Source organism: Lissotriton helveticus, chromosome 11, assembly GCF_964261635.1.
Source record: "Lissotriton helveticus chromosome 11, aLisHel1.1, whole genome shotgun sequence".
In the NCBI taxonomy this organism is placed as follows: Eukaryota; Metazoa; Chordata; class Amphibia; order Caudata; family Salamandridae; genus Lissotriton; species Lissotriton helveticus.
In genome coordinates, this window is record NC_136072.1 from 930,960,670 (window position 1) to 930,975,819 (window position 15,150).

Consider the following 15,150-nt stretch of genomic DNA (forward strand, 5'->3'; position numbering starts at 1 on the left):
GCTTCTGTGCTACAGATCTAGAATGTTAAAATTGGCGTATCAATCCTAAATGGGGTGGAGTTGTGGGGACATGCCAATTTGGATACCTTATTAGTGGGCCAGAATACATTTCTGAGGTCCCTAATTGGCCTCCCCCTATGCACTCTATTGGCACCTCTTCTTTTGGATTTGGGATGCCATTCAATAAGGGATGTGGCACATTATAGGCTTTTAGCATATTGGAGGCGGCTTTGGGTGACTCATGAACTTGCACATTATGCCCAGGCCCTGTTAGAAGTGAGGGATTTAGATGTCAACCGGAAAATTGTGTGGTTCAGTTGTGAGCTGGGGATGAGCAGTCTGTGGACCGTCCCAGCCGGAAGTGTATTTCCAAGTAAACTGGAGCGAAAGGCAGTCTACTGGAATTTGATTAACATGAAACGTTTTGCATCTTGTTCCAGCAGTTCCCTGTCCAAAGTTTTTTTCTAAATAAATCACGAACCTAAGTACGAGGGGTACTGGAACCTGATCGCGTCAACACGTGATAGGAAATTATTCCACCAGTTTAGGGTGGGATCTTTGCCCACACATTCTTTTACCTCCAAATGGAGTAACACAAATAGTAGAGTGTGTCCATTTTGTCCAGATATGACTGAAACGCTGGCCCACATTCTCTTTGTATGTCAAGCTTACTTCAAACCAAGACAGATCTGGTTGAAACTTGTATGCTCTAGTCCGGGCACTAGGTCCAGTAGTGAGGCCTTCCGATTCTTAAAAACCTCAGTGGAAGGCCCGATCGTGGTTGCTACAGCAAAGTTTTTGGGCTGGGTGTGGGTGATTAGATGGAATAAAATGAGATGTTTGTAATTGACCACGCTCCTTTGTATCTATCTATCTATCTATCTCGATTATAGCACTATGCACTTTCTTTGTACAGTGGTTCCACTCCCCTACTTATACGATTTTAAACGTCAATGTACATTTTTTTAAACTGGGTTTGTTTTAAAGTCCTTTTTATGTATTTATTGTGTTATGTAGTATATCCAGGGTGTTAGTTTTACACTTAAAAAGTCACCTATCTAAGAACTATGTTGTATTGTTCATCCGGCCTCCATGTTCATGTTGTTTTTACTTTTGTGCTTTTTTTGAACAAATGGAAATAAAGTTTATAAACTGAAACTGAAATTATAGTTACAGAATTAACCTAAGGATAAAAAGGATGCGTCTGTTTGTAAAATATGTAAGGCCCTGTTTTGCATATATTTTGTCTCCCACTGATCCCGGGATCGACCCTTTTTGACAGACCGAAGGCATCAATACTAGATTATACTAAATGTCATTTAGTTATAGAACAGTTTCAGAATAGAATTTTTTCAAAAGTTTTCATTTTTGTTTGTATTTAATTGGGGCTTTGGCACTTGTTTTCCCACGAAGGCCTCATTAAAAGTTTCCTTGCCACTTTTTCCTCTTCAAACCAAGTTCAAATGTGCAATGTGTCATATTTGCAATGTGTACTGTGCAAGGTTTATATGCTGAAACTTGCAATGAGTGAGTATGTTTATTAGTACCAGTGGTAGCTGCTCTGTGTTCCGCTAGCCCTGGCAGACACGGTCTTAATGGCGATACCAGGACCACCACCAACCATTTTTGTCCAGGGCTGATTTATAAGACAGACTGACACAGTCACGGCACAGTCAACCAGGCAGTGTGGTACTCACTGTTTAGAAGTATCAGGACTCCATGGAGGTCTTCATGCCCCGCATGCACCTCTCTCAGAGTGGTCTCTGGCGTGGAGTTTAAGGCATTGATAGTACCCAGATCTGCATCCAGGTTCAAGTCCACACCTGTTGATGGGGTGGAGAACAATGTATTGTTAAATCATGTTTCACAATCAGATGTAATGTCCAGATATCACCCACTTGGTTACTAAAACAGGTAGTTGCAGTTCACACTGGTGCAATGTGCGATCTACACAACAGTGCCCACTGCCGAACCACTAAATCACACTGGTCCATTGTGACATCTATGCAACTCTACCCACTGCTAGGACCTGGATACAGACTGGTGCCATGTGACATCTAAACAAGTGCCCATTGTCAGCTCCTAAATACACACTGATGTCATGTGACATCTATGCACCAGTGCTCGGTGCCAGCCCCTGGATACACAGTAGCCTCATGTAATATTTAGGCAAGTGCCCATTGTCAGCCGCTGGATACACACTGGTGCCATGTGGCATCTGCACAAGTACCCCCTGCAGAACTAGGATACACACTGGTACCATGTGACCTTTACGCAACTCTACCCACTGTATCCCCTGGTTACACACTGGTGCTATATGACATCTACACAACATTGGCCACTACCAGCGTCGGAGTATGCACTTGTGCCATGTGACAGCTACACAATAGTGCCTACTGCCAGCCCCTTAATACAAACTTGTGCCATGGGACATCTACACAACTCTGCCAGTTGGCACTGAGAAGTGATGGCACCAGATATCATGCTAAATGAAGACTGATTCACTTTTAACGGACTGATATCCAAGACTATAGTGTAAAATTTAAACAGCTGGGAAGAAACTGACATTTTAATAAAAGAAAAATCATGTGAGTTATCAATAAATCTGACGTTAATTATATAAGGGTATTCATTGACGTGTGACAGATCTTTACTGGTTCCATATAAGCAATTGCCACATGGTCAAGCAATTGCCACATGGTCTTGCAAATAAACACTCATTTAAATGTAAATAATGGTTCATTTGCACAAAATAATCAATGCTCAGGATGCTGTAGTGTCTTTGATATTATGTGCGCCAGAAGCCCCGTGATTCTGGGTGGACTGTGGACAGGTAGTACGTAGTCTGCTGGGAGGTGTTAAAGTGTGATTATGAAAGTATTCACGCAATGCGGACAAAGTGTGATTGTATGCTGAGGAATAAAGACATCTGCTGCAGAGTTCCGTGTGTGGCGTGTTCACTTGCATGCTCCCAGGCTGGGGAAGATGCTGCAACTGGCGACAAGTAGGGGATACATGCCCCGAAGAAACAAGGCTGCTCTCCCTGAGAGTGTGCAAAGGTACATCAAAATGCTCATGCGTGCAACGTGCACCCCAAAATCGATGCAAAGCAGTCTGCAGTTGGCATATGTGGAGTCAAAGCCCTGCTCCAACCCATAATCAGCCATCAAAGAAGTTTAAGGTCCTGCAGAGGAGCATATTCAAAAAGCCTGCCAGAACTTGCTGATAAGGCTAAAAGAAGAGAGACTGCACTTCACCATACACAGAGCCATCATCCATACAAAGCAAACACAAAAGGCAGTAATGACCAGGTACGAAAACAAACTTACTGGCACATGCGATTGAAGTGTCACACGACCTCGAATAGGAATAGACGACTCAGGCGCGAAGCCGATGCCTGTAGCAGTTGCCATCTATGCAACGAACGCTGCCTGAACAGTATATACTCCCAATGACAGGAGAAGGGAATGGGAAGTATACTGCAGCTGCATTCCTTAAGCCACCACCTCTGTTTGACACAACGTAGAAAGAGAACATTGGTGCCAGGTGGGCTGCATGGATCAAAACGATCGATGATGCACTAGAAGAGGATAAGAAAATTAAATATTTGAAAAACCTTGCCAGTGATGGAGTGAAAGAAGTGCTAAAGAAAAGCTCACAAACTGATGCAGTGTTGTACCAAAAGATAAAAGCAGCATTGGAAGCCAAGATCTATCCCATGCCAAATGTAGACTATGAAAGGTACATTTTCAACCAAGCATGACGATGGGCTGGTAAAATTATAGATGAGTTTGTTGATAGACTTGATGCACTTATCAAACACCTGTGACTTCAATGATGAAGATGCCAGGTTCCTTCGAGTCATTGATGGTGGTCTTTCAGACTTCTTCAGAAGAAGCATGCTGACAGAGACACACTCAGTTTAGAGCAGATGCTAAGGGTTACAAGAGCAGAAGAATGAGAAGATCGACAACCTGCTCATATCAAAGCAGAAACAGCGCGAAATGAATCAGCGTTGATCATGAAAAGAAAGCATAAGCACAAAATAGATGCACACAAGTCGATGTTTCTGAAGAAGAAAAAGTTATGCTTCCGATGTGGGTTTTTATTTCCCCATGAAGGTATATGTCCAGCTACAAAACAGATATGCCAATGCTGCATAAAGAAAACCATTTCATAACAGTCTGCAAGCAAAAGAAACGAAATGAGTCACAGCAAGAAGAGAAAATAGATGCCAGAAGGTTCCAGAAGCATTCTCGCAAGCCCACAAGGCCAAAAGGCACCATCGGTTACAATAAGTAGAAACCAAGCACATTTGATTATAGCCAAGTTCATCACATAAAGGCTCTTCATTACATTATCAAGTGCTAGGGAAGAAGACGGATGTGCGTTGATGATATCAACTGAGGAACGACATGCACATGTAGGATTAACTGCTTGCAGAGAAGCTCAAAAGTCAAAGAATAACCAAACGAATCAACAAAATGAATTTGGACACTGTCCTAAAATTACATAAAAGGTGAACGGCTGCCACATAAACTTCATCATACACAGTGGTGCCTCGATTAACATCATGCCAGTAGAAAGGTTCAGCCTACTCATGTGTGACACCTTACTCATTCAAACACAAAGGTATACACGTGAACTGCTTCTAAACCGGTACAGAGTCAAGGGGCATTCACAACAACCATGTGGCACAAAACATCAGTGCAAGAGACAATTTATTTCCTTTAGGGAACTTCATCTAGTGCATACCTACTTAGCTTTGCCACTGTTGCTGACATGGGACTGATATCTCTCAACTACAACATCCGTGCTCAGACTGAAATTGTGAGTCAGTTCCTGTTGTTTCATGAGCTAGGAAAACTCAAGAAAATGAAGGTGCAACTTCATATTCATGATGACATTCGCCCAGTTGCTCAACGGTACGGCAGAGTCGCTTTTAACCTGCAAGAAGCTGTTGAGAAAGAACTAGAAACACTATTGAAGCATGACATAATTGAATGCTCCACTGGTCCTACGCCGTAGGTTTCGCCCATAGTTGTGGCGCCAAAAAAAGGACAGTGGAGATACAGTGTGCATCTGTGTGGATATGGGTCCGGCCAGCAAAGTAATCCAGAAAGAAAGAAATCCTGGTCCCCACATAGACATGATCATGCAGCTGAACGGAGCCAAAGCCATCTCCCTTCTTGACCTGAACGAACAATACTGTCAACTGGAGCTGGAACAGAACTGTAGGTACATTACAACTTTTTCTGCTCATGTGGGTTTGTTCAGATACAAATGACTGAGTTTTGGAGTATCTTTGGCTGAGGAGATATTTCAGGATGTTATCCGCTGAATAATTCAACCTGTTACAAATGCTTTCAATGATAGTGATGACATACTGGTGTTTGGGATAACACAAAGGAGCATGACAAGGCGTTTACACAAGTGTGCCAACTACTTGCTCATGCAGGTCTCACTCTGAATGCAGTAAGGTGTGAGTTTCACAAAACCATACTTGAATTCTTTAAATACATATTTTCTGATGGGGGAATGACTCCAGACCTGGATAAAGTGCAAGCATTGTCATCTACTTGCCACCCACAAGATATAAATGTGCTGCAATCCATTTTAGGCATGGCCACCTATTACTTAAAATACATTTGTGGCTTTGCTACAGTGGGTTCCCCATGGATAGACAAAGTGAAATGCCCATTCCAAAGGTCTCCTGAATGTGATCAAAGTTTCAAAGAAATAAAACATGATTGAGAATGCAACGGAAACTGACTATTGTGATCACAAGTTACATACGGAGATCACAGTAGATGTGAGCCTGGTGGGGCTAGAAGCAATTCTTGCTCAACACAATGACCATCTGAATGCCCAGAGATACATTGTGGCCTATGACAGTATAAGTCAGTCTGAAACAGAACGTGCCTACTCTGAGCCGGAGAAGGAGACTCTGGCTGTATTGTGGGCCTAGAAACATGTTCTTATATTTTTATATAGGAAACGTTTCAGTATCATCACAGACCACCAGACATTGCTCACCATCTTTGAAAACCCAAAAGCTAAGATGCCCCCTTGCATCTAGAGGTGGTGGTTGCGACTGCAAGAGTAAGACTATGAGATTGAACACAAGCAGGGGAAATACCAAAACCCTACAGATTATTTTTCACAAGTGCCACTAGATCGCCACACTAGCAGCTTTATCATGTTAACAGATTATTGCTGCTACTAACGCAGATAAAGTCATGCACATCCTCAGAGAACTCATTACAATGCAGTCTTGGAAGATAAGTATTTGACCTTCTGTAGATAATATTGAATTTCAAAACTGTACAGGATGAGCTATTCATCACCTGAGAGGCTTTATAATAGTCATACCCAGGAGCCTGAAACAGCAAGTCATTGAGCTAGCCCATGAAGGGCATTGTGGCATTGTAGCCGCCTAATGAGCCCTAAGAGACTGAGTATGGTTCCTTCGCTTATATAAATGAGTTGAGAAAGAGCTGAAAGTGTGCCACTTTTCTACCTGCTTATCCCTAAAGGTGATACAGCATCCAGTGAAAAAGTCTGATGTTCCAGCCCATGCCTGGAAGAGAGTTGAAGTTGATTTCTTTGGGCCTGTAAGAAATGGACATCATCTCATGTTAGTCACTGTGAGTATATGTGTTTTCTTTGGTGGAAAACCAATCATAGACAACCCTTAAAGTCATTGAGAGGCTTAATGACTTTTTTGCAGCATGGGGCATCCCTGCTATTCTCACATCTGATAAGGGATCACCTTTTAATAGCAAAGAATTCAAGGAGTCTCTTGTTTGACTCAAAGTCAAGCTTCAAAAGAGTACACATCCCAAGTCCAGTGGTGTTGTTGAACAATTTATTGGCATTCTCAAGAGGATAATTCAGCGAGCATTGATGGACGGAATCAATCTAAACCAAGCCATGTGTCAAGCCCTTCTTGTCTATCGATCAACTCTTCACTTCACAACTGGTGAGAGACCTGCCACCGTGTTATTTGGGAGAGCCATCGGAACCAAACTACCACAATGTACATCAGACTGATTGATAAATACCACTAAAGTTCATGTCGCAGACACTTCTCAAAAGTGCAAAATGAAGACATGGGCTCATCAGCACAGACATACCCACAAAACAGTCTTTGATCAAGAGGACTGGGTACTAGTCAAACTGAAAGGGAAGGGGAAAACACTGCATTTTGCGGTCAGCCCTTTGATGGTTGTAACGTGCATAGGACGCATGGTGACAGCTCATCATCCCGGAAAGTCTGTCACACTTTAAATACCTACTTCAAGGTTTGTCAGCCCCTGTTCCTCTCTCCGCGAAGAACTCAAAACAGCCCGTAGGGAATACAACAATCACATTAAAACCAAGAAATTCGCTTTTTTTTTGCTCTGCGCTGGATAGCGCAAAAAATAGACCCAGAGAACTCTACAGCATCATTAGACAACAAACCTCCAAGCTGGTGGCCTCCTCAATTCAGACATCCAACAAACTTTGTGACTTCACCAACTTCTTTAATGACAAGATCACTAAGATGGAACTCTCTCTGGACAACATTAACACCCAACCCACCAAGAGCGCCATGCCCGGGACGGTCGTTGTCGCTCCTGGCTCCACCTCCAATTCTTGGCTAAGTTTCCACCCCATCCAAGATCATGAGATAGTCACACTGATCTCCGCTTCCAAACCCTCTTCCCATGTCCTTGACCTCATCCCACCACTGCTAACCAAAAAACTGAAGCTCTCCCTAGCACAGATTTAGTGCATAATAATTAACAGCTCCATGGAAAATGGAGTCGATCCAGACTGCCTTAAAGTAGGTCAAGTTACACCCTTGCTGAAAAAACCTGGCCTTGACACGACAGATCTGAATAACTTTAGACCGGTATCTAATCTTCCCCTTCTATCCAAAGTTCTAGAGAAATGCATTCTCCAACAGCTTACCCAACATCTGGATAACATCAATTTCTTGGACTACCACCAATCTGGCTTCAGAAAAGGCTGCAACACTGAAACCGCGATCCTCAACATCATAGACGATATCCACCACTCACTTGACTCTGATCAATGCTGCCTCCTCATTCTCCTCGACCTATCGGCAGCATTTGACACAGTAGACCATAGACTCCTCATCAGGGCTCTCCAATAGAGAGCCAGTCTTGATGAAATGGTCCTCCGATGGTTTTCCTCATTCCTACACAATCGCACTAAAAAAAAAACAAGAAAAAAAAAACTTTACTTCTGACTCTCACCCTATCAACAAAGGAGTCATTCAAGGTTCATTACTCTCCCTGCAACTCTTTAACATCTACATGGAGCCCCTCACCAAACTACTCAGAGCAGCCAACATCCGCTTCCATCTCTACGCAGACGATACTCCGATATATCTGGAAACCTCCTTCCTCAGTGACATTCAAAGACTCCATGACGTACTCAATGATGTCCAACACTGGCTGTCCTCGAATCATCTTAAAATAAACCCCGACAAAACCAAGATTCTTCTCATCTCGAACAAAGAGGAGAACACAAATTGCGGAATGGCTCAAAGCCGTAGATGCGCTCAACGGGAATCTCACTCTTGCTGACTGTCAAATCACTCGGTATCACACTAGACCGGAAACTAAACATGTTCAGGCACATCAAACATTTGGCTAAGAGCGCCTTTCTTAACCTCAAACTTTTGAACAAAATAAAACCCTTCATCCCGCCTGGTGATCTCAAACAGGCCATCCAAACCCTGGTACTGTCAAGGCTGGACTACGGGAACGCAGTTCTTTCAGGAATTGCAAAGTCACACCTAGCTCCCATCAAAACAACTCTGAATGCGGCAGCCAGAATGGTCACCGGAATCAAGAAATTTGACCACATCTCTCCGGCTCTCAGTGTACTTAAGTGGCTCCCAATTGAAGTGAGGATCAGCTTCAGAATAGCGTGCCTCACTCATAAAGCCCTACATACCAGCATACCCGAATACCTGGTGGCCAAACTCAAAAAATCTAGTCAGGCCAGGAACCTTAGAAGCTCTAACTCCCTCCTTCTCATCCTGCCAAAAACTCGAAAAACAAAAACTGCGACTCGTTCTCTTGCTGGAATGACGCCTAAAATCTTGAACTCCATCCCCCCCCCCCCCCCACATCAGAACCATCCCCTCCTTTGTAAAATTCAAAAGCCAACTCAAAATCCTGTTCCTCAACCGTGCCCCAGGGAGACGATAGGAGCTCTCAGAGTGGAAGTACAGACTCTTATTTTCTGCTCCTTCACCATCTCGGGGAGAATACGAAACATATGTTTCCTCGAATACGAAGCAGATACCCCAACATCGACATGCATTTTGTCACTTTCTTGTATATTTTGTTTTCTTCGCAATGTATCCTCTGTAAAGCGCTCCGATACCCTCGGGTCAGGCTAGCGCTATATAAAACTACTAAAATAAATAAATAAATAAATAAAACTTGTGAGGCGACCTCGCCTAAAGGTCTATGTCAAACGTCTGAGCCCATGTCATCGGTGCCTGATCAAGGTGAATCGTGACTACCTCAAACCACCCGATCTGGCAGACCAGTGCGAGCGCCTCTGTGACTCATTGAGTAAATACGATTCTAATGTGGTCTGTATTTTTTATTTAACAAAGGGGGAGATGTAGTGTCTTTGATATTATGCGCGCCAGGACCCTCGTGGTTCTGGAAGGACTCTAGACAGGAAGTATGAAGTCTGATGAGAGGTGTTACGGTGTGGTTATGAAAGTTATGACAATGCAGACTGTGTGTGATTGCATGCTGTATGGCGTGTTCATTTGAATACTCCCGGGCTGGGGAATATTCTACTGATGCCAGCTTTTTTTTTTCCATTCAGTGTTAATTGACAACATAGTACACTATATGCCACCTAAAACAAAAATGTCCTCCTCCAAAAACAGAAAATAAGTTTGATGAAGCTGGTGTTGATACCCTATGGTGTTTTCACACTCCATTAATGGACATCAGCAGTTCAAAGCTCCCAAAAATGAGCTGGAAATATCCGGTTTGCAGTTTATTTTCCATGCCCACCCTGTGATATCAATTACTCCCTGTGTAACTGAGTGAAGAGAGCCGATATTGTGTGTCACACAATGGCACTGTATGAATTGGGAGGTCTGCTTATGGATGGAAAGGCTGCATTCTTGGCTTTGTAGAATCGTCAGTGGGTGTGACACACAGACACAGTTAACCCCTTGCGTGCTCGTGATGGAACCATTCTGTCACGAGCCACGGTGGGGCTGTGCTGGTGACGGAATGGTTCCGTCACGGCCCGGCCACCGCGGCGCTAATTTCGCGTCTGCGCGGCACGTTCTATTGAGCGGGCGAGGCCGTGACGGAACCATTCCGTCCCAAGCACAGCGCCACCGCGGCTCGTGACGGAGTGGTTCCGTCACGAGCATGGCGGCGCCGCGCGGCCCCCCCCTACCCCCGCGGCGGAATTACCGCCGCGGCCAAGGGGTTAAAGGCTTTGGCCATACTCATAAGCGTGATTAGCCGCTGAATTGCCAGATGTTCTAAATGTTGACCAGTATGCCTGACAGTGAGAAATTGGGTGACCGGACTAACACTGACCTATGGCTCACTACCCGAGAAGTAACTAGTTTGTTCAGCTTGAAATGTGTTCCCCTACCATCTCATTGCAGCTCAGCCTCTGGTTACCAGGCACTTGCTGATTCCTCGACTATACACAGACTTGTTTACAAGCAACAGGAGGATTGTTTACTGTGTGCATCTAATTTCAGTATGCAGTGTTTTTCAGCTCACCTGAAGTTATTATTAGGTGAGCCATGATTGGATAATCAACGTGTTTGTTGTTTGTGGTCACTGAGTTCTTGTTTTAGTAACAGTAATAATTATAAGTCTCAGTGGTGGAAATTGGCTATGGAACTTATGATGACATGTGCCTTCCTTTTTTGTACTTTATTTATGAACCTATTGGAAATGTTTGGCTCTATAAAGGATAATCAACCTCCTAGTAGGAATGTCATTTTCCATGTGTCACAACAATTCTTTTATGTGTGCTGTTAATTGTCTGGGTTATTTATAATAATTAGAATGGTGGTTTACAAGGTAAAGACACTCGATATTAATGGTGTTATGTGGCTTGCTTCAGAATGCTATTTTACAAATTGTTAAAGTCCTGTGACAGAGGTGGATGGACGTCAATTGGCCTTGCTAGGATGTTGAATTTGTGATATTGGTGATCATTAGTAACCGTATATTACTTCTATAAAACGTATTGATCACATTTTGAGTGTATCTCAGCAACTGGTGTGCAGAAGCTTTAGTACAATACTGGTTCTCGTTAATGACTTATTCCAAGAGCCATTTTTGGATGGCTATATAGAATATTGATCCAGAGTACTATTTTATGACAAATACAAATGCACAGTCTTAAAAAAAAATAGGAGTGTATTTCAAGTGATGTGATGGAAAATCATTGTTATTTGGAAACAAAATGTTGCACTTTAAGTGAATATACGTGTAATGTTTAAATGGTTATATTTTTTTTGGGGGGGCTAATAATATCTTCTATAATATTTCTCTAAATATAGAATCGCGCCAGTACATTACATTACATTAGTACCGGTCTTGATAATTGTCCTATGTTAAATTCAGCCACGGCTGTTGTCAGGGGAAAATGGAGAGGCAGGGGGACAAAACAAATAAAAAACACTTCCCTGAATCCTACTGCATCGCTGCATCGTCCCTTTTCTGGCTCCACTGCAGGCACAGGCTCCCAGCAGGGGCGGCCGTAGGCATGTGCAAGCTGTGCACCTGCACAGGGCCACCAAACTCCAGGGGCCTCAACGCCAATATATATCCTTAATATAATAATCCTCTGAGGATGGATACATATTTGCGTGCCGGCACCTGGCAGGGATTTGGAGGCCTTCGGCTCTGTTCCACTCAGGTCCCCCCCCCCTCATCACTGGCCTCCACGCCTGCGTTCCTCCTGGTTCCTGGGCTCCGGGGGGGCTCCGCCCCGCCCAGACCCCCTCTTCCGGGGACCCCTACCTACGCTCCGTGCCCAGGGCCGCCATGAGCCTAGGGCCGCCATGAGCCTAGATCCGCCCCTGCTCCCAGCCCACCCTGCAGCAATCCTGATGCTGCTCTCACTGCATGAGGGCAGCATCAGCATTGGCCTGAGCTGTTATCAACTCTCTTTCTATACTAGAACAATACATTCTGCTTTCGGGTGGAAAGGAACAAAGTGTGCCCCCTTTTATACGTGTATATCCAATCAAGCATGCATACATTCATCAATGACACGGATGTTTTGTGGTGATTCAGCCTTTTCACTGTGTCTGATCGCCCTCGTGGGAGATGGAGTTGATAGTGAGGGTGGCCAAACCCAAGTGATATTAGTAGTAAAGGCTGGACCAGCCCATAACGCTTTCTGGAAGAGGGGTGTTTTCCCATATTATTTGTATTCACCAAGGACCACCAGGAGGCAGAGGGACAGAGGGTGAAAGGTCACCTGATCTCAAGTAGACTTCGCATCTTGGCAGCCAGAAGGAGCCTGATAGGGGTGTAAGGTGGGGTGGGTGTCGCTGCCCATGGATAGCGAAGCACGCCTCCGCCCACGATGTTGTGGACTAGACTCGGGGGTTTAGGCTGTCTATCCTTTACATGATAGGTGACCAGTGGTGTGTTTCCGCACGTTTGTGATGGTGGTCTCCACGCACCTCTACCCCCTTCACACACACACACACAGTGGTACAGGGAGGCACGCAACGCCCATTGGTCTCAAAGGGCTTCATTGGACCAGTTCAATGCGGTGCTATAAAGAAAAGTACCTATTACTATGGCTGAGCAGAATACTGGGGTTCACAGAGCCCAAGGCCGCAGTGCCACCCCTGTCCCAAGCTGTAGCCCCACCTGCAGGCCCCATGACCTATTCCTCAATACCTTGGTGCCATTTAGATGACCAACTCTATCTGGACTATGCAATTATCCATGGCAACTACAATAATGCTCTGTAAATTCACTTTACAACTACACCAAGTAGTAGTAACTATAACACGGTTTTAAAATGTAAGGAGCTGCACTGTGCAACTATACCACACAACTACAGCTATGTGGTGTAAATTCACCGTGCAACTACACTGTGTAACTATACTCTATAAATGCTTTTTAATGATAAAACTATGTAACAGTAACTGCACTGTGCAACTATTCAAAGTATACTCTGGAACTATTAGTGTAAATTCCCTATGCAACAATAGAAAGCAATAGTAGCCATAGTGAATAAGCACAATTTTAAGACACTGTGCACCTACACTAATTGTACTGCACCATGTGCATATCTTGTCTGGCTATTCTCATTTTGGCGTCTCTGGCACTTTTAAAGGGGAAAAGTTAACTCTCCTCTTCTGATCGGTAGTGCTTTAAAGGAGTACTCCCAGGCGCTATTCTCCACTGGAGTACTTTTAGTGAAGTGGGAGAGCCCACCCTTCTAATCCTGGCCCCCTTCCTTTTAATGCTGCAGACTCCTCCGGTCTGTATTTCTGCCAGTCCTCTGCAGCAAGCGACTGTGTGGAGGCGCCCCAACCTTTCTCTGCAGCCCCCCACAACACAAGGCCGGCTTTAGCGCTAGTGGCGCCCAGTGCAACAATCATTTTCAACAACCCCCCCCCCCCATGACCTCCTCTTCTGATGCCCTCAGTGCCACCTGCCAAAAATGCCCCTCATCTCTCCATAGACCTGCTCTCACAAACATTACATTTATTTTTAACGCCCCGGTAAAGGCTGGCTTTACTAATCTACTCAGCTGTCAACATAACATACAGATCTGTTCTGCGCAGCAGGCACATTAACCTTCTGAGCTACTTCATGGCGAGTGAACACTCGCTAGACAGAACTCGGATCTCTCTAGCTGGAACATTAATCACAATTCACTTTAATATTTTTTTATTGCTGCGTTGAAGCCAGACAAAGGAATTGTGCAGCAGGTGTTTTTAAATCTTAAGTTATTGCTAACACCGCCCCCGTGGTGGTCTGTGCCCCTCCTTACAGGTCAGCGCCAGTCGCACTGCCCCAAAAGCCGGCCTTGCCACCACATACAGAAGTTAGACTTCAATCTCTAGCACCGCCGGCCATCCTCTAAGAGCTGCCCTCTCCCGGGGCACGTGCTTGCCTGCCTGTGCACGGCACTGACGTAAGTAGAGGCCCTGGAGGCTGCTGAGCGCGCGCAGGGACTCCCTCCTGGGAAGGCCTTGTTTATGTGGTCTTGCTGGGCAACGCTGGCTCTCCAAGCACCGAAGGACTCAGATGCCAGCAAGGTGTGCCCTGTGTCCATAATGCGCCAACTCTGCCCTCTGCCAGTGCTGTTCACAGTGCATCATGTTCCATGGACGGTAGATGAATGTGTAGCACGCGGGCCGAGGCTGCCTGTGATCCTGCTGAGCTTGAACAACGAGAACCACTGCTTTGGGTGATGAATTTAGGAATGACATACATTACTGTGGTATGGTATAAAGCATAGGCACTCTCAAACATGTTCTCAGGGGTCAAATAGTTTGGTCTGTGGGGTGACCGAGGACTGCATTGACGTAAACAGGCAAGCGGCGTGGTGGTTGAGAAGGGATGAGTGGAGGTGATAGGGGTGTGTAGGGGAAGCGAAGCATAGCAATCTAGTGGCTGAATTGCACTGTGTGAAACTAGAAAACCAGGGATTGATCGGGCTGGACTGTTCCCATGAGGCACAGGGTCGAGACTGATTTGCATATGGCCATGCCTGAACTGGGGTGGCTTGGTGAGCAAAATAACGATGAATTAAACCCAGATCTGTGACTGGGGGTGAATGTTTTGCCATTGTGCATCATTCCGTCCATCATCTTGTGTGTTTTGCTGTTCACCCTATGTGGGAAGGGTATGCCCAGACGTGGGTCCCGTGCTTACTAAGCCACTGGAGTCAAGCTATCCTGGCTGAAGAGGGCTGATAGCCTTTGGACGAACTGCACCTTGCAGTTAAATCCTTCAAGTCAGGAAAGACACCAGGTAGTGTCGGTCTCCCAGTATAGTTCTATGCCTCACCAGATCTCCTGCAGGTGTATGAGGAGATGGAGAGGGAGAGGGAGGGAATCATGCCCCACACTCTGAGGCAAGGAATGATTGC

At 45.0% G+C, this 15,150-nt stretch overlaps 1 protein-coding gene across 1 annotated transcript in view; it reads right to left on the bottom strand.

Annotated features, from left to right (window-relative positions):
- LOC144792300 (zona pellucida sperm-binding protein 3-like) overlaps window positions 1-15,150 on the bottom strand; it is a 177,874-nt gene that overhangs the window by 94,805 nt on the left and 67,919 nt on the right. The window contains exon 2 of the mRNA XM_078667247.1: window positions 1,698-1,823. Within this exon, the coding sequence (XP_078523373.1) occupies window positions 1,698-1,823 (126 nt within the window). The remainder of the gene's footprint in view (window positions 1-1,697; window positions 1,824-15,150) is intronic.